Consider the following 23,483-nt stretch of genomic DNA (forward strand, 5'->3'; position numbering starts at 1 on the left):
TCCGCGATTACATTAAATTCAGTACACAATTTAGAAGGCGAGAAACGATTTCGAAAAAATTTGTATAAACTAATAAACAACGCGGTATTTGATAAGACCATGAAGAATGTGCGCAACCACGTCGATGTAAAATTAATGACAAAATGGGATGGACGATACTGCGCGGAGACAATGATCGCGAAACCGAATTTCCACAGCTGCAGCGTCTTTGCGGAAAATTTGATTGCAGTCGAAATGCGCAAACTCGAGGTAAAATTCAACAAGCCGATTTATGTGGGTATGTGCATACTTGACATATCGAAAGTCTGTTTGTACGAATTTCATCACGAGTACATGTCACCGATGTATCGCGACAAATGCAAGATCATGTACACCGACACGGATAGTCTCATTTACTATATAGAATGCGACAATGTTTACGAGACTATGAAACGTGATATCGCTAGATTCGACACGAGCGATTATCCTGCAGACAACGTGTACGATATGCCTCTCGCGAACAAAAAAGTACTCGGCCTGATGAAGGATGAAAACAACGGTGTATTAATGACCGAATTTGTTGGACTTAGAGCGAAGATGTACGCGGCGAGAGTGGATGGCAAGAAGGACATTAAAAAGGCGAAAGGCGTAAAGAATAACGTCGTAGCGCGAACGATAACGTTCGACGATTACACGCGATGTTTGAACGAAGAAATTGAAATGACTCGCCGTCAATCGTGTATACGATCTAAATTACACGAGGTGAACACGATATCCCAATCGAAAATCGCTCTGAGTCCATACGACGACAAACGATACGTCGTACCGGACTCGACGGAGACGTTACCATGGGGACATTGGCGGATACCTTTGTAATACAACATATGTATTGTGTATATTATATGTTGCTATTATATGTATTACTATTGTACTTTACACTTTTTTTACATTTATACAAGTATTATTTTTTATGTATTACGATTATTGTACTTTCATATAATACATACCGCATGTTTTTAACATTTATATACGTTTATATATACTAGTAGTTATTATATATATATTAGTATTCTAATTTACTTTACTTATTTTATGTGTTATGTTTTTTATCATTTATGCTGCTCCATACATAAATTGTTACAAATAATTATACATTTTGTATACTCCAAAACGAAGATGATGATGATGAATGGGAAGTAATAAAAAAAAAACGTTTATATACTTATATTTTGTATATACTTATATTGATATATTTTTTTTACATGTAGAAAAAAATATGCGAAAAAAAATTTTATCAAATGACATTGTTTTTGTGTATTCATGAATTGTGCGATCCAGCCACTTGACGTACACCTTGTCTCCCTTCCTGCGCAGTACTTTCTCCACGAGATACACGTCCGGATGAGTAGCGCGATGCAACTCGTGCTCGTAGAACGCACCAGCGATGGATTTTCCGCGATAGTCTTCGAGTAGATAGGTTACGGGATTGGTACGCTGCACTTTAACGATCGTAAACACCTCGGTGGTCCAATTTGATGTATAACCCTTCTCAAAAGTCGTCTTGTACTTGCTCACGCGTACCGAATCGCCCACTTTGAATTTTGCTGGACCAGCGATTTTTATCACGCTGTACACCGTGTCCAAGAGTCTTTCGGCGATCGCGGGAGTTACGTTGGCGGGTCGCATGCCGATAGTGCGATGCTTGCGCGCATTGTAATCTGATACGAGACGCGGCAGCTCGTCGATCCACTTGTAATTGCCGTTGAGTGTAAACATCTTCCACATGTCACTTTTAAGCGTACGATTGAACCGCTCGACTACCGACGCTTTCAATGTCGAATACGTAGAATAGTGATTAACGTTGTGTTTTTTCAAGATTTTCTGCACACCAACGTTGTAAAACTCCTTCCCCATATCCGTTTGTAAATTTTTAGGACATCTTCCACTTGCTCGAATTATCTCAACAATAGCATCAGTCGTCTCGCTTCCACTCTTGCTCTTGAGCGGTACGGCCCACGCATACTTGCTCAACACATCGATGACGGTGAATATGTAGTGGTGGCCTCTGTTGAAACTCGAGTACGGATGCATCTCGACAATATCAGCCTGCCATAAATCGTCATATCCTCGAACTATGACGCGTCTTCGTGGAAAATTTCTCGCCGGAGCGTGCAATTCCTCGACCAGTCGATGTCTCTCCGAGCTAATTTTTCTCTTTTCGCTGGATTTCTTTTTCATGATTCGACGTGTAATACAAAGACCAAAAGTATTTTTTCTCGCTGACGCCATTCGACTGACTCGTTTCGTCGATACACAATTTAATTTATAATAAGACCGGCTTCGCGAAGTTCTTCGATAATCGATAGCATCTCGTTGTCGTGAGCGTTGTTGCCCGCTCGGTGCGAAGCGTCGAGCAATCGTAGACGATCCACCAGCTCGTTGGGATCGTCCCAGTGCACGTAATCGATCGCATTGTCATTTAATGTCATTGCGTGAGGTAATCCCTTTCCAGATTTCTTCTTCTGTTTCTTGGGTGTGATCGACATCAACGGCGCGATTACGTATTTGTACTTGTATCCCCTGTTGCTCAATAATCGGCCCTGCGAATGATGCTTGTGTTTGTGCGCATTCGTCGCCAGCAGCATGCTCTTGTATTTGTTCATATCGTCTTCCGTGTAAAGGAGATCGTCGGGAATTCTCTTGAAAATTAACTCGTAAAGACCAGGTGAACCGGCGTATCGTACGCCGTCGATAATTATGTTGTCAGCATCATCCACGTCGAAACATTTATTGCCAAACATCAATCCATCCTTGTGTAGCTAAACGCCGTATACATAATCTATACCACTCTTCTGTTTATCTCGCGCTCCCCTCAGGACAGCCTCGACGTACTTTTGACCCAGCGGACCCAAGCCAGCTTGCAACGCCTCTCGACCTTCCGACGTTTGCAACTGACTTTTGAACCTTTGTTGCTAGCGAGTCGTCCGTCGTTTCGAAAACGTTATCCAACGATTCTATCGTTGGTACGATCATCGTACGCGGAGTAGAGGTTATCGGCTGTACACGATCGTGCGATCGATCATCGGATTTATCCGAAATCGCGGAACGCTCGAACGTCTCACTCTCTTTCTCTCCCTCTTCCTCCTCCTTCTCCTCTTCTTCTTCCTTCCTCTCGCGTTTGGAGGCAGACGCTGCGTCATCGTCGCGCGACTGTCTCTTTATCGCGTGCACACCGGGGCTGTTAACGATTTGTCGCAGCGGTTTGATAATAGGCTTAAAATGTCTGTTCAGTGCCATGTCTTCCTCGATTCTACCGGTTTTCAGAGCGCGATGTTTCTTGCGGATCGACTCGCTCGTCTTCTCGATCTCTCTCGCGATTTTTTCACGCTCGCGCACATCAGCCATATTCGTCTCTGGCGAAGTATCAACAACGACTAGTCACGTTACAGTATTGCGAACTCGTTAAATCCCTTTCTGTATCTCCCGTCTTTAAGTGCACTATCCTTGTCTATTACTAAAAATCCATATTTTTTTTGCCAACAGTCACTACACAACGTGCAAAATTCGTCGTAAGACATGTCGGTGTTCACGTGATCATTGTAAACGTGTTTCAAGTTGGTACAATCCTGTTTGAACAGGATCAGCAGGTTCGCGTTGTCACGTATCAGATGTTTAGGTATCCTCGCGTACGTCTGACAAAGATAGAAGCAGTCAACGTTCGCGTGGCGACCCATCGAAAAATATTCTCTCACCGCATCCTGCTTGTCGCATGCCACGTCAAAGATAAAAATAGAATTTGGGCGCGCCTCGTTCGGTGGAACGATGTCGCTATTGTTGGAAAAGGTAAAGTAGCCGATTTCATCGATAGATGTAAATAAATTTTCGAGATATCGATACTTTGGCTGTTGCAGTGATTTCGAGTAGACGTACACGTTCTCGAAACGTACGCCATTTGGACTCTCGAGCAAACTTATAAGAACGTTGGTTTTACCACAATTCGACGGGCCGCAAATGATCGCGCGTATAGTACTCGGCAGCATTTCGCCGTGCTTGCGCTTCTCCGCACTGCCTCCCATCATTTGCCATTTCACGTCACAGTTTGTGACACATATCGTCAGCGGTTGCAGCACGAATTTCATGCTCACACTAAAGATTACGCGCTCTCAAACGATTATTTAAAGGTGCGCGAATCCGCGAATCGCGCAGTAGCAAAATGTATCTCGCGCTGTGTCATCCTTCCGATATTCGAGATTTGAGCGCCGAGCAGTTACAATATATACCGAAGGTCGTACTCTTACGCATGTACGGTGAATACATCGAACACGTCTGGGACAAGCTTCCGGAACACGTGAAGGCAGATTCGGAGGTTCGAACTTATCGTCGCTGCGACGAACACTACAATCAGCCGTGGCAGCGGACGCATATCGACGGCCCTACACCGAAGATAAAGGATTGTAGCGAATGTCGACGTCGCGCGGCAGTCTGCTAAATCGAGCGATAAACGCGCTTCCTTTCGAGTTACATATTCCGGGTTATCAGTTTTGCGGTCCGGGCACTCAACTTACGAAACGATTAACCAGAGGTGACGCGGGCATAAATCCGCTGGACACGGCGTGCCGAGAACACGACATTACGTATTCTCGAAGCAACGATCTCACCGATAGACACACGGCGGACAAGGTACTCGCCGATAAAGCGCTAGGACGCGTCGTCGCGAGAGATTCGGCTCTGAGCGAGAGAGCCGCCGCAGCTGCCGTCTGGACAGCGATGAAAGCCAAGACCAAGATCGGCATAGGCATGAAACCGAAGAAGAAAACGACGAAAAAAAAGGCGACGAAAAAGCGGATACTTTCGACGGCGAAACGAGGCGGTGCGTTACCGTTTCTACCAATGTTGGGTGCACTCGGGTCCTTGATCGGCGGAGCAGCCAGCGTGGCGAAAGCAGTAAACGATAGCAAAACCGCGCGATGTCAGCTCGAAGAGCTGCAACGTCACGATCGCGCGATGGAACAGGGTCGTGGACTGTATCTCGCTCCGTACAAATATGGACGCGGACTGTATCTCGGTCCATACAAACATGGACAGGGCGTAGCTACAAAGAAAAAAAAAAACGTCAAAAAGACGATAAAAATGCCGTCTGGCGCAACTACCAATGTACAATTGAACGAGCTCGCGAGACGTATGCGTGTACAATACTTTAGAGGCGTTTTCATGCGTAACGCGTTACCGACGAGCGGTGTGCGCCGAAACGAAAGCGGTATCGTGAATCTGGACGATGCGACGGGGCCTGGTACTCACTGGGTAGCGCGAAGAGGAACAATCGCGTCATGTATTTTGACAGTTTCGGTAATCTTCGACCACCTAAGGAACTGGTGCGATATTTCGAGAACGACGCTATGGCGATAGAGTACAATCGCACGTCTTATCAGACGTACGATCAGAGTTTCTGCGGACAGATGTGTCTGCGGTTTCTGCAAACGGTAGACGCGCGTGAATTTAAAAAGCTCGACGAGGTGCTGTGAAATCTTAGTATTAGTCGAACGCTTTTTCCATCATGTCGTTGACGCTTACGCTGAGCGGAAAGAGCACCGTCCTCGCGGCGAATTACTTTCCCGCCATAGATTTGAGTGACGGAGATTACGAGCTCGGTTTGGCGATTTTTGAGACTTATCACACGATACCGAACGTGAACGAATCGAACAACAAATTTTATTTCACCAAAGACGACGTGGAAATTACAATTCCCGAGGGTTCGTACGAAGTGCGAGATATAAATGAATTTCTGAAACGCGCGATTTTACGAAAACGTCCGCACCGCGACGCACTTGAAACCGTTGATGTAGTGGGTGATGACAATAACAATAACACTGATGATGATGATAATGATGAGGGTGAAGAATACCCGATTACGCTCCGCGCAAACTACAACACGATGAAATGTGAGATTAGATGTGCGTACAGAATAAACTTTGACAAGTCCAACAGCATTGGATCGCTGCTGGGATTCTCGTCGAAGCGTATACTGCAGCCGCGAAGGTGGCACGAATCGGAAGTGTCGATCAACATAATGAATGTAAACGTTATCCGCGTAGAGTGCAACGTGACCGCGGGTGCATACAGCAACGGCAAAAGCGTGCACACGATACATGAATTTTCGCCGAGCGTGGCGCCAGGATATAAGATATCGGAGAGGCCGACGCAAATCATTTACCTGCCGATCATCGCACGGAGCATTACAGATCTAACGATACGCATCGTCGATCAAAACGGACGATTGCTCGATTTTCGAGGAGAAGAGATCACCGTTAGATTGCACGTACGACGGCGACAGTAATAACGTGAGCGTGAAATGCTCGTGCTGAACGGAACGGAGCGTACGCAGAGAGATAATGTATCCTTTACAAGGTCGGTTTTTTTTTTTAACATTATATATATATACACAGTATGGAGCATCGTAAGATGCGTTTATTGGGTAGACGTTACGATCTGACGACTACGGGCTATAAATTTTTGGAAATTGGAATCAACGTTGGTCCTCCGAGTTACGTGGAGATCGCCCTGGGAGATCATCGCGGACATGAACTGCTGCTGTCTCTCGAAACGTGGAAAAGTTTCTACGAGCAGCGATGGAATGTTTACAAGATGCTGCGAAATGAATATAAAGACAATTTTATAAGTGTTGGACCGTTAACCGTCAGCGTTTGCATGCTGAACGATGCTACGCTCGTACGTCTCAATTCTTCGTCCGTACGCATGATGATGACCGAAACGACGCTACGACGTATGTTTGAGTTTGACGAATGTATCGATGTAACGTTCGAACGATTAACCCGACTCGTCGATACAGTTGATGTCAAGTATACGCGATTCTCCATCGCGTCCAAAAATGCTATACGCGATAGTGATATTTTTAACAAACATCAGCTCGTCGATTGCGAGCTATTGGCTTTAGTTTTTAATACGTAAAAAAAGAAATGATGTAATAATATGTGAATAAAAAATTTTTTTTGTTCATATCATTATATATATATATGTACTTTCTTTACTTCCCATCCATCTATCCATCCATCCATCCATTCATCCTATATCTCGACGCGCTATAGCGATAACTTTTCGTGACGGCACTTATGATCTAAAGTGTTTTATATACAACTGCCTCCCACCCCTATAGATCCTAGGCTCGCTTCTCAACGGCGAAGATCGATTCTCAATGTCAGTCTTTGTTCTGCTTTCTCCGCGCGCAAGATGTGTTAAGACGTGAGTGATATTTCCCCCCCCCCCAATGTGCAACAATATTCTACTATTTTAATGTTAATGATAGAATATTGTTGCACATTTTCTGTGATTAAGTGAAATGATAATTTTTTATTGTGCAGTTATAACATGCAAAAACAACAAAAAGTTGAGGAAACTGCCTCCTCCTCCTCCTCTTTCTTAGAGGATATTGAGAATAATATCATTGATCTCACTAAATTAAATATAGATCAATTAGGAGTGTTCAATCGCCTCATTGCCAAGGTGGATGATCACAGGCATGTGCATCAATAGAGTTGCGTTCAAACACCTCATCGACAATCTCGATAAGGCTGTGAAGGAAGAGGAAATGAAAGAGAAAGTAGAAGAAGAAACTAAAGAGGAAGTGGAAGAAGAAACTAAAGAGGAGAGCGTTTCCTCCTCCTCCTCCTCCTCCTCCTCCTCTTTCTCAGAGGAGAGTCAAAGTGATATCATACTTGTAGATCTCACTCAACTACACGTACATCAATTAGAACTGTTCCATCGGATCATTGAAATTGCTGATGAGGTGGACGATCTCAGGCATGTGCGCGTTAATAAAATTGCGCTCAAATACCTCTTCGACAATCTCGATGAGGCTGTGGAAGAAGAAGAGGAAGTGAAAGAAGAGGAAGTGGAAGAAGAGGAAGTGGAAGAGGAAGAAGGAGAAACTGAAGAAGAGAGCGTCTCCTCCTATTTCTTAGAGGAGATTCATAATAATATTATAATTGATCTCACTCGAATACGCGTAGATGAATTAGGACTGTTCTATCGCCTTATCGAGGCTGCTGATGAGGCGGACGATCTCAAGCGAGTAAGCATTAATAGAATTGTGTTCAATTGTCTCATCTACAATTTCGATGAGGGTTTGGACGAAGAGGAAGAGGAATAAGAATTCAGTGGAAGATGAGGAGGAGGAGGAAGAGGAGGAGGAATAAGAGGAGGAATAAGAGGAGGAAGAAGAGGAGGAGGAAAAGGCGGTGGAGGAAGAAGAGAAGGATGAGAAGACGGTGGAGGAAGAAGAAGAGGAAGAGGAAGAGGACTAAGAATTCAGCGGAGGATGAGGAGGAGGACGGAGAGGGAGAGGGTGTGGAGAAGGTAAGAATTTTTTTATTATATAGGTTTTTTTTTCTTCCTTTTTTTCTTAATATTTCTTGTTCGCGTTATAATATTGCTACGCATTTAGGGATGGACTCCACAGTGACTGCCTGAAACACATTTTTTTTTTTTTTTTTTGGGATAGACGCAGGGTCTGCGGAGGCTGCGGTCCCAATAGTACATGACACCACAACAGCACTTTAGGATGGATGCGGGGGGTCTGCGGCAGCGGTGGTCCCAAGTACATGACCATACCACACCACACCGAAGATCGATTTTCAGCGTCAGTCTTTTGCTGAATTTGCATGCGAGTGAAAGTTTTGGTAAAAAGTTAACGTGAAAGTTTTGGTGAAAAGTTAACGTGATAATATATAACGATAGTGATTTTTTTTTCTCCCCAAAGTGTAAAAGTATTCTACTATTTACGCTAAATAGTAGAATATGTTTATTTATTAAGTGATAATATTGTGTATTTTTTTAAAAATTTTGTCGATTTTTTTAGATTATTTTTTCAACGATGAGCAACTTACGAGATCTAATTCGAATTAGATACGAGTATCCCATGGAAGGGGTAAGTTGTTTTTTTTTTATCAAACATTTTTTTAGTGATTTTTTGCGCTTCATTTTTTAGTGATTTTGCATCTTTTTTACTTTTCAGTACCTTATGGTCGACAACGAGCCGCAAGTCCGGCTACAATTACGGGACGAGGTGGGGGTGCAAATTATCCCTTCAGTAAGTATAACAAATAGATTTATTTTCTATTATTTTCTATATTTTTTTTCTTTTTTCCTTTTAAATTCATTTTGTTCATTTTTTTTCAGCCTGTATCTCCATATTTTATTCAAATCAGAGGCTTTATTAATATAGCCACTTGGCGAATGAAAAGAAATGAAAGAGAGTGCGACCGGGAGAATCAAATAGACATGTGGGAAGAAAGGGATTTCTTCCTAGCAGAGTTATTTGGTCTCCGATCGTACGAGCCTGATCCGGAGCCGGAAGACTGGAATTGTAAGTATCATAAATTTATATATGTGAATTTCTCTTCTTATATGTTACATGCTAATGTAACGCTTTTGTTTTACAGAAAAACGATGGCTATCATTTTTTTTAATTTGGGGACGCGGCGGTGGTGGTGGCACTGGTGCCTGTGGCGGGGGTGGCGGCAGTGGTGGCAGCGTCTGCGATGATGGGTGGCGGCGGTCCCAATAATACGTGACACCGCACATGGCGACACATCAGTAAACATCGATAGCACCGGGACGTAAACATCGATAGCGCTGGGACTTCCAGCGCCTCCCCTCCCTTCCCCGCGCCTACCAGTATTCCCCGCGCTTACTGCCCCGCGCCTATGAGTATCCCCGCGCCCCGCGCTCCCCTCAGAGGACCTGAGTTAGAACCCGCCTATTATTCCTACTCTATATGTATCGCGTTCGTCAAGGTGATCTGCAAGAATTCAGCGTGGTCTCGGGCGTTGGGTGCAAAATCAGAATATTGGAGATCTTATGTTCGATTTTGCTTTTTCCTTTATTAATTTTTATTTAATAAATAACGTTATTAATAAACATATTACTCTAAATATACTTTTTATAAAATTTCAGAAATTATATACGTATACTTCAATGTGCTCGAAATTAGTTGCGCATTTCGAACCAATTTCTGAAATGCTGCCTACTTTTCCTTCACAACCGCTCGACGCTTGACGGCCGAACCGCTCACGCGTGGACGTGTATCTCAAGAGTGTCATAGTATAAGAAACATGCTGCGACCATACCTTCCAGTAAATTGTCATGAAAATATTTTCCTTCCTACATAATATTGTATTTTCTTAATAATGGTGATTGAACATCATATTAATAACTTAATGCATTTTACTAAATGTAATGTACTTTTAAAATATTACTTTATTATTTTTATGATACATTCAGTTTCAAAGACTTACTGATCACGTTTTTGTGCCACAGAATGTAATATAAAATTTTACTTTACCGCATCATACATCTGGTCATCTATTTGTATTTTTTTTTTTAGTGGAATAAACCTGGAGAATACACTTAAGTGACGTATCAATAATAGAACTTCAAAGATAATAGAGTTTTTTTACAATAACGTGGATTTAGATACGGTGAACGCCTTTTCTTAATTAGTCGCTAAGGAAAAGATAATGTGATCATGATATCGATTATGTATCTTTTTTCTTAGAGTGATAAATAAAAATTTTTATTTATCACTCTAAGAAAAAAGATACATAATCGATATCATGATCACATTATCTTTTCCTTAGCGACTAATTAAGAAAAGGCGTTCACCGTATCTAAATCCACGTTATTGTAAAAAAACTCTATTATGTATATATATATATATATATATATATATGCATACATATATCATTTTGCGTGACGCTGTATGTGTAGAAAACAACGGCGTTATACGAGTCAATCAGCTGTAACCAGTATGACCCGCGTTCACAGTATCATTGCCGGACAACAGTACTGTCAATGTAGTGTAGTGTAGTAGTGTTCTACACTCAACCATATATATATATATGTGTGTGTGTGTGTGTGTGTGTGTGTGTGTGTGTGTGTGTGTGTATATGTGTGTATATGTATATATATATATTTATATAGTGTTTTTTGTCCACAAAATAGAAAAAATGTAGTAGCAGAATATTGTCTGCCTTTGATAAGAGAAGGTTATGGGTGCTTTATAACAAGCGACTCAGTACAATACAGTACAATATCTCATCCTTGTATTATCGAATAAAATTGTAATGATGCATCGTGTCGCACTGTGTCTCTTGTTGGAAGGCACTCTAGAAGACCAAAATTGGTTATTGTGATGTGTGTTTCTTATTGGCACCCTATAAAGTCAGAATGAGAAAGGTTAGCATCTTTATGTTATTATGTGAAAATATCACTTTTATTTATCATACAAGTGATATGATTAAATTTATTGTTATAACAATAAATTGCGCTTTGCCTAATTATGATCCAATGTCAGAGGCGTTCATCGTGGGCTGACTATTTTTAATTTACTGCCAGAGGCGTTAATCGTGAGCTGGCTAGCTATAACAAAATGTCACAGCCATAAATCATATTTTGGCTAGTTATAGACAAATGTCAGAGGCGTTCATCGTGGGCTGACTATTTTTAATTTACTGCCAGAGGTGTTAATTGTGAGCTGGCTAGTTATAACAAAATGCCACAGCCATAAATCGTGGTTTGGCTAGTTATAGATAAATGTCAGAGGCGTTCATCGTGGGCTGACTATTTTTCATTTATTGGCAGAAGCATTTCGATTATTAAATTTGGTGAAATACAATTACGGAACCAATTTATAGAATTGTGCGTCTGCAATTAAAGAAATGCAAATAGATGCATTGTCATGATGGAATCAAAAGCTAATTGCTTGACATAACCGAAACAAAGAAACTAATGAAGAAAAAAAATTGAATATCAGTAAATAGTTTCTTTGAAACCTTACAACTTTTGTCTGAAGCGTTTTTTCTAAAAACGTTATGTAATAGCCTTAGCACAAAGATGGTCGTAATTGAATCGTAGAACGTGAATCATAGGGCAATGCATTATATTTTGGCGTACTATGCATGCCGATACAAGTTCATATTCCTTTACGATTAGTTATAGTCATCTTTATATTCAGCTCCTAAATCCGGAGTCTTTTTGGACACCCTATATAATATTTATGTTATACATATATGTGTATATATATATATATATATATATATATATATATATATATATACAACATACATTACACAGTCAATAGTCACATGCATAATTTTTGTACGATGCTGTACGTTTATGAAATGTATGTAAGTATATCATACTCAAAGTGTTTTAGCAAATATATACACTTACAGGTCAATGTACGTTGACTAACAGCAAGTTACAATAAGTATATTTTTACTAAATGAACACTCTGACTGTGACTTAGATATATTTTCAGATGCAACCATGTATTTGAAATACATGTATACACGTGTAATGTAATAGCACTTTTTCCTTTATTCCCAATGTCATTTTAACTTAGGATGTATTATAACATGTATTGTCAGTACGTAAATACATTGCACATACATATGTAATTATTCCATCTCTTTTTATTATGTTTAATGGGCCTTTTACAATTATAAGCCATAAATCAGCCATAAATAAGAAGTCAAACGCTAAAAATTGGCTGTGATTGATCAATTTTTAGTTTCTGACTTCTGATTTGTAACTAATGTGTTATTGTAGAAGGCCCATAATAAAAAAAGATAGAAGTTACTCATACTTAGCTTTTCATGCACATATAATATAAACACAGTCTATTAGTGAACACAGAATATTAGAATTATATTTTATGTGCATTATGTGTACACACGTTATAAAATATATTTCTAATTCATATTCACATACGTATGTAGCTACTTCATCTCTTTTTGTTACGTATAACAAAAAGGTGTACTGATGTCCTCTTTTTTCTACGTTTAATAAAAAGAGATATGTTTTTTTATGATCAAATATTAGTGATATATACTTTTATATTTTCAATATCAGAATATACATACAACGAACATAAATCAAAGTTAACGATAGTCAAACGCAGATGATCAGACGTAACATCTTGAAAAAAATAATCAAATTACGAATCCTCTGATAAATCCTCATTTTATGTATATATATAATATATATATATATATATATATATATATATATATACACGCATTATATATATATATATATATATATATATTTTATATATGTATACAATTTTATTGCACATTTAAACACAGAGAATGCATAAATAGCTTAGCATTGATAACTTCTATCTGCAACGTATGTATATTCACACATTATAGTATATATATGCAATATTGTACAATATTGCCTATGTGTGTATTATATTTAAGTACATCACTAATATGTTAACATGATTAACTTCTACATATTTTTATTAAACATAGCAAAAAATGGTACAGCTATGTATATTATATATGTAATATCTATGTATAGCTAATACATATCACATCCTGACCTAAAATGACATTGTACGACAGGAAAAATGCTATTATATAGGCCCATGTGTCAATATACACTGTCAATACTGAAAATCTATAGTTACGTATTTTCAGTACTCGCAGTGAATATCGAAATACAGTTGTAGTATCATTTTTTCCTATGATCAATATCATTTAGGGTTGAGTCAAGATGTAACATATATTATTGTCAATATATGGACACGTGTTTCATATATATATATATATATATATATATATATATATATATATATATATAAATGAATACGACATTGCATATACATAATGTAACTCTTTTTACTCTGTCTAATGAAAAGAGATAGATACTTATAGTACTTATACATTACTAATATGTCGACTATATATCTAATATAGAAAATTGTATGTACATTATATTATGATAATTCTAACATTGTTGTAATATATAACAAAACATTATTAGTGAATATAAATTATAATTATATTTTATATGTATTATAATGTACATATACACAATAATGTACCCAAAATATAATTTTAATATTGCATATATCATTAATTCACTAACATGTTTATGTCTTCACTAATATGTCAATAATAGTATAATATTTTTTGTGTATTGTGTATATACACATATATTATAATACACATAAAATGTAATTGTAATTCGTATTCATGAATGTTTTTTTATATACAGTTAGAATTACATTTTATATATCATTATACACATTATAATATAAAATTTTAATATTGCATAAAAATGGACATAGAGAATATCTGCATGAATATCTATATATATATATATATATATATATATATATATATATATATATTATGATATTCATTTATGATAATATATTATCGCAACCTAAAATGGCATTGGATGTAAGAAAAAAGTGCTATTACGGTTTCGTATCGATATATCTATTAATTAAAAATCTGTATTTTATGTATATTACAGACTATTAATACTGGTGATATATATTGATTTAGTACTGGTGATAGAACACGGCCTACATTGCATGTGTATATAATACAACTAAATATGTATATAATGCAACAAAATTTCTAAGGTCCGATTCTACAAATATAAGATTAACTTCAATTATGTTTATTTTTTTTTCAATTCTAAAATTGGAAAATTCTCCAAAATAAATCTTACATTGTGGGACCGACCCTAATACATATCCCTGTTAAGATGGTAATGTAGGAAACGGAATAAAAATATCAATAATTAATCGATCGAATTTCCTGCATGATCATATTAACTTCAGAGGGCGTAAGCAACTTATACATTGGAAATGAAAATATCGACCTGTAATATCGACTTTGATCAACTTCGGCCTTCGCTCCAGCATCCTCTTAAAGAGTATAAATAGCAAATATAAAAATTGGACTGTCAAAAAATTCATCTGTGAGGTAAAATAATTTATTCTTTATAAATAATGTATTTAAAATATTAAAATAAAAATGTGACATAAAATATACACAGATTAATTATAATATCTGAAGACACGGTTAGTGTCTTGGCACTAAGTATATGTATAATCATTACATTAGTTACGAATTTAGTTTTTTCTCTTTTTGTCATAACCTTTTCAATTATATATCATTGCATTGTGAGTCTAAATCAAATAATATAATAATTACGATATTTAATATATAATATTTTATAAAATGGTATATATATATATATATATATATATATATATATATATATATACTGTGACGTGACGTTTTCCGTCCGTCACAAGGGCCGCATGGCCTGACCGAACAGTGCAGTATAGCTTCCTGAGTCCTCTCACATTTTGGGGGCGGACGCACCTGCGCTTTTCCCGCGACGTCGTTTGCATACCTTACGCGTTCCACGCTGTCGTTTTCGTTTTCCCGTTTCTGTGTATTCCCGAGGGTTACAGAGGCTGGCGACTCCCGCGACCTTGGCAGAATGACGCCACCTCACCGGAGAGAAGAGGAGGAAGAACGACCAGGATTGGGAATCAAGAGACGATCGCTGCTGACAGACCCGCCGGGGGCGCACGACACCTGACTCCGGGTTGCACGCAGGTAATATCCTTCCTTCACGCCCTTTTGGTTATCGCAAGGCATTTCTTTTAGTTATCCGCACCCTCTTCCAGGCGCAAAGCGGATCGAGAGTTGGTACGGCATGACGGGGAAGGCCACTGTACGCCCCAAGGACGGCGAAAGCCCCGGATAGGCCACTCGAGGCCACGAGGCGGCCTGGAAAAGACTCCCGCGATCTCTCGAATTTCGCGCGCCAGGACATGACGCGATTAGCGGAGCCGCGGGGCCACGCGCCAATCAGGCGCGATAAGGCCCCCTCGCGAGGATAACGAGCCCTGCGTGCGCCCGGGAGGATTAGCGCCCGGCTTGAGCTGTGGCCAGCTTGGCAAGAGCACGCGAGAGGACGTAGGACGTCAGCGAATCTTCCAAGGTCGACTAGGACGAGCACCTGCGAGGGAGTCACGGTGAGACAAGCGTCACCCCTGTAAAGTCGCCGGTTTCCGCCTTCGGGAGGCGTAACTTTATCGGATTTCTATCGGGCGTATAATAGAGAGTGCACGTGGCATTACCATGCATCAGAGTTTCGCGGGATTTGAGTACGCGTGTCGCCTCCCGGAACGGCCCTTATCGTCGGGATAATTCTAAGGCGTCCGCTAAGGCCACAGCCTCGTCACTCGCTGTCGGTTTCTTTTTATCGCGGATCATATGTTGCGTCGAAGTTCCGTGCCATAGTATTGTCGCGTATCATGTCGTCTCGAGCGTCTGTAGCGTAAGATTTGCATGTTTATTCGATCCTCTGTGTCATAGCCATTAACGACAATTTATAATAGCAATTGATAATTGTGCGTATTCTGTCGTATCGAGACTACGTCGTTTGCACGTATTCGAGCCTTCTCTGCATCTCAGCTGAACGGCGCGAGGTCCCGCGAGCGCGCACGAGGTCACGCCGTGTCCACGCTACAATCGTTGCCGAATTCCTTAGTATTTGTGAGGCGATGAAGTATGGTTCGTATCATTCGCGAGAGTACTCCTGTGTGACGTGAGCTCGTGTCGCGGGAATTTAACGAAGTTGATACGCCTAGCGTAAAACCTCGGGGCCTATGTAAATCAGTTATCGCGCTTAAGTAGAACTTATCGTCTCGATTGTATCGCCAGATGTAAATGTGAGTCGAAGACTCATTTAATATATTTGTTACTTTTGTTATTGTTAATTCGTGTGTACTTTATTCTCGCCCCTATTCGCTCCTCTAAACGATCTGCTATCCTCGACCGCGAATCGCCCCCTCTGCTATTTCCGAGGCTGAGCTATCGGTTGAGAGCCCGTCGACATTCGCAGCTCATTAAAAATGGGATAAAGAAAATATCGCGTAAATTGTAGAAAGAGTGGCACGCTCGCTCGTGCCTGGCGCCCAACTATTGTTTTGTGATTATGTGCTCTTAAGAGCGACCGCGTGAAGACGCATTTTTGTTTCGTTTAACGCCACCCGTCATCCGATCGCCTACGAAAACCTTAGCTGTGAATGTGCGACGAAGTTGTGCCACGCTCGTGAGTGCGGTTGCAATATATATATAATATTTTTCTGAATTTTTGCTCTCTTTTATATTATTACAAATGCATTTTGCTCCTAAAATGTGGGAATAGAGAATGGAAAATAAACTAGCTCATTTAATAGCGCAAATAATGTGCAATAAATAACGTTTTGTATAAAGTAATGTGCAATATTACAAAATGTACAATATTACAATAGTACAAAATAAATGAAATTTTATAATATATGTAAAAGTTTTATTATTTTATATACAATATTATATATATTATTATTTTATATATAATATTTATTTATTATCATTTTTTAATTTGTCATAATTTTTGAGCATTTTTTAACATGAATTCAAAATTTAGAAAATAATGCGTTTAAAAAACTGGAAGGAATGGTTAAAACATGGCGGACCAATCACAAGTGATATCCGTATGGCGTCACTCTGATTGTAGGCTCTCTAATATGTAACAGTATAATTATAGATCTTGTTTCATAGCTGTGATTGATTTCTTAACCTCAACAGTTGTCAACTTTAACGCTTAATATCTCGGTTCGCGAGGCAGAATTACTTTTTTCTCAGATTCTTTCATTTCATGCAAAAAAGCGTTAAATAAGCCTAAATTTTATTGATTTTTGAGGAAGTTAAACTGAATAATTGCCGAAACTATATAAGTAAGTATTAATCAAATGAATTAGGAATATTATAGTAAATTTGCTCACTTTTATAATTTCCACTTCATTTCAAGATACACAATCTAGAGATACTATAATAGAGATTCGACAACGCGATAACGATTTCTGATTAGCTCCCGTCGCTTGGAGTATAACCGGAAGTGAGAGAGAAAGATATATATAACTAAGAAAGAAAGCTTAGCCGACCTAACCTGTCACCTATCGAAAGAAAACAGCGTGCCTACTGCCTAAATAATCAACATTGAACTAAACTGGTTAAAAGTACATTAATCATACAACGAAAAAAAAAGAAAATAGCCTCGGTTGATTATAAAGTGAAAATATATAAAAGTGTCAACACTTGTGTAATTTATAAGGTATGTGTATTTTATTTCAGACTATGTGATATCAGGGTTGGAAAGTTACTTATAAGTTACTTTTTAAATTACCTTATAGGCGTTTGTTATAGAACTTAAGTACAAATAATAATAAAAATTTGTAGTAAATGATAAAATATAACATAAAAAACAAAATACCCGAACTTATTGTACTCAATTTCTATACTAAAAGTAACTTATAAGTAACTTGTAAAGTAACTTGTAAAGTAACTTTCCAACCCTGTCAGTGATATATATAATGTACCGTATTTTCAATGTAGTCTCAAAAATAATTTTTTTTTTCAAATAAAATAGGTGAATAAAAAATGCCTAATAGCTGCTGTGCCGGCTATTGTACTAATATAAATATAAAAGGATATCAGATGTGTCGATTTCCAAAAGATTCGGAAAGAAAAAGAATATGGATCCAGAATATGAATCGTACAGATTGGATTCCAACTTCAGATGCAAGATTATGTGATGTAAGTTACAATCAAAAGCTAACTGTTTTAATTTTTGCTAAAAGTTTTGTAAAAATATTATAATACTTAGAAAAAAGTATTCAAAACCGTTTAAATATACTAAATGAAGACTGAGAAAAATATAATTGCACATTCAAAAAGTTATAAAAATTATATTTTCTGTGCAGGTCCATTTTATCCCTCATATGTGGATGACGAGAAAAGATGGCTCACGCATTTAAAATCTGATGCAGTTCCAACAATATTCGGTGAGAATTTTCCAACGTCTATAACAAGGCAGAACACAATGACCGAAGCAGCAGAGATTGATATGTTTGAAAATGCTGCAAATGAAATGGAAGAAGAAATAGAAATCAATGAAGAAGATATCACCGTGGAAGAAAAAAATGATGTATTAGGCATTCTATCTAATAGAACAGAAACTTCAGATCCATGTGTTTTACAACGTTTGGAGAAATTGGAAATGCTTTGGAAAAAAAGTGAACGCTTAAGACAAATGAAGAAAAAATTACAGCAGGCGAAAAGAAAAATCAAGAGGCTTCAAACTGAAGTACATAATAAGAAAATAACTTCAAATATAAATAAGATTTTCAATGAAGATCTTTCAGATTTCAATTATGCTTGCTGTCTGCAAAGTACAAAAAAATACCAAAATGGTGCAATAGTACGTTGATTAAAGCTTACAGATTAAAATTTGCATGTGATACTGCAGGTTACGAGGAATTGTTAAAAGCAAATTTCCCTCTTCCTTCTCTTCGCACTTTAAGTAGGAAGTTAGAAAATCTTAAATTCGAAAGTGGGACAATTAACGAAATTTTTGAATTTATGAAAATTAAAATTTCTGGGTTCGAGAAAGAAATTGATAAAGATTGCACATTAGTGCTCGATGAGATGAGTATTTCCGCTGGTACTTTTTATGATGCATCAACAAACACGATCATTGGCAACGTTACATTGCCAGATCATGATACAAGTATTTTTGCTACCCATAGCCTCGTTTTTATGTTAGCCGGAATTGCTTCGAGATGGAAACAAGTGGTTACATATTATTTTACTGATAATAAAATCAACGGTGAAAAATTAAAACTTAACTTAAATTAAAAATTAAAAATTAACTTATAATTGAAGCGATTATAAAAAAAGCTGAGGAAATTGGTTTAATTGTTCATAATGTCACTTCGGATATGGGACCAAACAATCAAGCAATGTGGAGAGCGTTTGGAATACAAGTTTCAAATGTTATAATTCAAAATAGTTGTAAGCATCCTTGCTCTAATGATAAGCTTTTGTACTTTTATTCGGACGTACCTCATGCTTTAAAAAATATTAAAATTGGCTTTATAAATAATGAAACAATAACCATTCCAGATTATTTTGTTAATAAGTTTGCATTACCTACAAATGTAGCTAATTGTAGTCATTTAAACGCTGTTCTTATTGCTGATGAAAATTGTGATATAAAGTTAGCTCCTAAATTGCGATCTGAATATTTATCTGGAAAAAATCATTTTCAAAAAATGAAAGTTAATACTGCTACAACAGTATTCAGCGATCAAGTAGGGACAGCTCTTGAATTGTTAGCAAACTCAAACGATGCCATGATAACGACTGCTTGGTTTTTAAAATTTATTGCTCGATGGTTTCGAACAATGAGCGGAAGAAATTTGTATTTAGCTTTAGGATTGAGTTGCATGGAAAAATTTGAAGAAACAATTGCTTTTCTAAATGAAGTAATTGAACTTTTCAAAGGCTTAAAAGTAGGAAAGAATGAAAATTGGAAGCCTTTTCAAACAGCTGTGATAATGTCTACAACGACCGTCCTTCAATTAACTTTGGTTTTACTGCGTGACAGAGGTTTTAATTATTTTTTACCTTCGCATCTTTCACAAGACTGCATCGAGAACTTATTTTCTGTAATAAGATTAAAAAACATAATTCCGAATGCATTTCAATTTAAAAACAATTTAAAATTGATAAGTATTTCTTAGTTCATGAAGAGTATATCTAATAGTAATTACGAAACTGATGATAGAGAATTTTTTTCAGAATTTTTAGATATTTTAATGGAAAACAGCAAGTCTGTAAGCAAATCTGAACAAGTATAAGTATTTAATATAATGCCAGAAAAAATTGTTTTCGGTAAATTAGAATTAAACAAAATTTATTATGTTGCCAGATATTTAATGGCGAATATTATGAAAAATCAAATTGTATGCAATACTTGTATAAATAATTATTATTACAATGCCTTAACACGTCTCAGATGTAAAAACGTAAATACTTTATTTTTTGTAAATCCTGTCACGTTCAACTTTTTTCTTCAAATGGCAAAAATATTTAAGACTTTTTATCCTCGTATTAGAGTACAAAAACATGTAAATCTGAAACAATTCTTTGTAAAATTATATAACCAAAGTACTTTTTCTCTACCTGCATGCCATAATTTGAAAGAAAAAATTATTAAAACGTTTATAGCATTTCAATTGAAAAATTGTTCGCGTGCGATAACTCCGTGTAATAAAAATGCAATACGTGCGAGCAAAAGCATGGTAATGCATACATACATTAAATAAAATACATGAATTTTCTTATAAAAAAGTTTAACATTCCTTTTTTATTCTTATTTCCTGTTATTCGCATGCTACTTTCACTTTCATTGCTTGCGTATTTTCTCTGATAAATATTTCTGAGAAATCTATGTTGTTTAGATTTAGATCTCTAATGAATCTTTCTTTTAGATCGTACCATCGTCTAATATACATCCAGCTATTAAAGGAATTGAATTTCATCCTTACACATAGGATATGGGACACAACTGCAATTAAAATGACAAATTTTGGCCTCGAACAATCAGATCAACTCTATATACATTTTTTCCAATCAAGTTATACAAAATTGCACAGAAGTAAATATAAACGACAAGAAATAAATAATAAACAATTGTACATAAAAATTGTATTAAAAAATTAATGAGAAATAAACGAAATTGTTCACATATTTTTTAGGAATATTGCAACGTATTATTCTATATAATTTGCTTATATTTTTCTACGAGTCTAAATACAATACTTAAATTATATTTATAATAATACAATGTATATATTTATACATATATAAAACGTAACATGTGTATTTATACATATAATAATAATATATTAGATGTTGGAATTAATTCGTAGCGTTTTTTAATGAAAGAATGTTATTTATTTCACATGAGCATTAAAAAATACATTAATGAAAGTACTTCCCATCTCTTGTAAAACGCTACGAATTAATTCCAACACCTAATATAATTCCTTAATAATCTCAATTTATATTACCTTACATGGGAAAACTAATGAAATAGTAAGCCTTTTTTAAATACATTGTTTTAATATTCATTATTCACATTCCTAAATAAAAAACATCAATAACTTCAAATAAAACTATATATATCGTATTCTTGCATTTATTCAACATTCAAAATAAACCGCCATCAAAAACGTCATATCCCACATCCGGTTTTACCCCACGATGGCTCGTTATCGAATCTCTATTATAGTATCTCTAACACAATCGACCCCCTTTGTCCTTGTTTAACATTAGGTGAACAACGAAGATAAAACGATCGCAGAGAAACCCGAACGTTTCCTCATTTCTGTATTTATATAAAAATGTACAGAAAACATCTAGCTTAACAAGTCATATTAGAGATAAAACGAAAATTTGGAGATATTGAATAAACCGTAAAATCAAGTACACTGCACAGACGGAAAATTATGCACATATATTATTTTCATGGAGAGAACCGGAAAGAACTGAAAAGAACATGCACATAACTATCACAACTCGACCACGCATCACTCGGCGCAGATTGTGATTACATGGGTGAACACAAGAGGTTTGTTCGCGTCGCATACTCCAAATTAACCCAGAGAGTACTTGGATCACAGGTAAGGTGGCGGTTGGAGCAGTTGCTCCATGTTCAGTAACACGAACGGATTTAGGACAAGTGATCCTAGCATCACACCTAATCCGTGAGACCGCCAATTTCATTAACATGGAAATAATTACAACACGGATTTGATAATTATAGACGAATGTGCAGAGCAACCAAACCCGTGTAATGATAACAGCCGCCAAGAAGGAGATTCCACAACTATCAGTGAACCAGCCGGTTCAGACGTCACCCATGACGAGGATAGATTTGATAGGCGACGTATACTCAACGACAGAGGCAAACGGCGACACAAACTCAACGATCATCTAAGGCCACGCGGAACAAGAAAAATAGAAATAATTAATTAGGAACATGTGACAGTATTTAAGATATATAATTAATTTTGATTGGTTCTTATTTTTTTTAAGTTATTATTTAATGCTACTATTAATTATAATTGGTATCGTGATACAAGAATGTCTTATATTTTACATCGTAATTTTAATATTTTATATGACATATAAAAAATGTGTGGAGACACAACTATGTTTATTTTGACAAGTTACATTTTATTTTATTGTTTAAAGTAAAATTCAGAAAAGCAACATATTTTAAAAATATATATCGTTTTATACCTTTTGAATAAAGGAAAACAAATTACAATCTACCTGAATATTCCAAACTGTTTAGCAGGCATTAGTAGTGTCACAATTAATGAAAAAGAATTTAATTCAATCGTAGAACATTTATTTGAAATTAATTTATCCGTCAGTTTACTTCGGAACCTGAAAAGAGAAAGGGAACAATTAAAATAAATAATGGATGGAATTAATACTTACCGAGTGTCTTCTTGAGAGTATCTCAGGAGAACTGAAAAATAAATAAGAAGCATTAGAATAAGATAAATCTAAAAGTAAGTAAATGTAATATTATGTTTAGTATACAAAATAATTAAGTTAACGGTAATTTATGTTTTACAATGTTTAAAAGAATTATTTGAGTTTATTTAAAATTATAAAACAAAGAAAAGACAAAACAAAGGCTGCGAACCCAAAATTATTATACAACATAAAATGAAACATGATAATATAGAATGTAAAAAAAAC

The 23,483-nt window shown here is 36.8% G+C and overlaps 4 protein-coding genes, 2 long non-coding RNA genes and 1 pseudogene across 12 annotated transcripts in view; 5 read left to right on the top strand and 2 right to left on the bottom strand.

The window, feature by feature from the left end:
* LOC147909096 (uncharacterized) overlaps positions 1–17,745 on the bottom strand; it is a 32,728-nt gene extending 14,983 nt beyond the window's left edge. For both annotated transcript variants that reach the window (XR_015545644.1, XR_015545643.1), the window contains exon 1: positions 17,648–17,745. This is a non-coding gene — a long non-coding RNA (uncharacterized LOC147909096). The remainder of the gene's footprint in view (positions 1–17,647) is intronic.
* On the top strand, positions 2–3,899 carry LOC147909099 (uncharacterized). Its single transcript, XM_087407675.1, has one exon. The coding sequence runs from the start codon at positions 100–102 to the stop codon at positions 853–855; it is 756 nt and encodes a 251-aa protein (XP_087263801.1). The 5' UTR covers positions 2–99; the 3' UTR covers positions 856–3,899.
* Positions 2,206–3,384, bottom strand: LOC147909100 (uncharacterized; annotated as a pseudogene).
* LOC147909101 (uncharacterized) lies at positions 6,424–6,945 on the top strand. The gene has a single exon (XM_087407676.1). The coding sequence runs from the start codon at positions 6,424–6,426 to the stop codon at positions 6,943–6,945; it is 522 nt and encodes a 173-aa protein (XP_087263802.1).
* Positions 8,210–9,912, top strand: LOC105146068 (uncharacterized). Its single transcript, XM_087407677.1, has 4 exons — positions 8,210–8,920; positions 9,008–9,082; positions 9,172–9,358; positions 9,435–9,912. Coding segments are annotated over exons 1-4 (318 nt in total). The 5' UTR covers positions 8,210–8,866; the 3' UTR covers positions 9,437–9,912.
* Positions 15,005–17,979, top strand: LOC147909102 (uncharacterized). Its single transcript, XR_015545642.1, has 2 exons — positions 15,005–17,599; positions 17,674–17,979. It is a non-coding gene; the product is annotated as an uncharacterized LOC147909102 (long non-coding RNA).
* A 699-nt stretch (positions 17,980–18,678) lies between these two features.
* On the top strand, positions 18,679–23,042 carry LOC147909103 (uncharacterized). 6 transcript variants are annotated; one of them, XR_015545639.1, is made up of 3 exons: positions 18,679–19,008; positions 19,171–19,715; positions 19,827–21,455. XR_015545639.1 is itself a non-coding variant. In XM_087407720.1 (3 exons), the coding sequence occupies exons 2-3, from the start codon at positions 22,322–22,324 to the stop codon at positions 22,705–22,707; spliced, it is 243 nt and encodes an 80-aa protein (XP_087263846.1). In that variant the 5' UTR covers positions 18,679–19,122; positions 21,197–22,321; the 3' UTR covers positions 22,708–23,042. The 6 variants fall into 6 exon arrangements, 3 of the variants coding, with proteins under 3 accessions (XP_087263846.1, XP_087263844.1, XP_087263845.1); XR_015545640.1 differs by having other exon boundaries at positions 21,197–21,455; XM_087407720.1 differs by lacking the exon at positions 19,171–19,715 and adding an exon at positions 22,534–23,042 and having other exon boundaries at positions 18,679–19,122; positions 21,197–22,390.
* Positions 23,043–23,483: the final 441 nt, after the last annotated feature.

Source organism: Acromyrmex echinatior, chromosome 7 (genome assembly GCF_024713525.1).
Source record: "Acromyrmex echinatior isolate Ae372 chromosome 7, ASM2471352v2, whole genome shotgun sequence".
Classification (NCBI taxonomy): Eukaryota; Metazoa; Arthropoda; class Insecta; order Hymenoptera; family Formicidae; genus Acromyrmex; species Acromyrmex echinatior.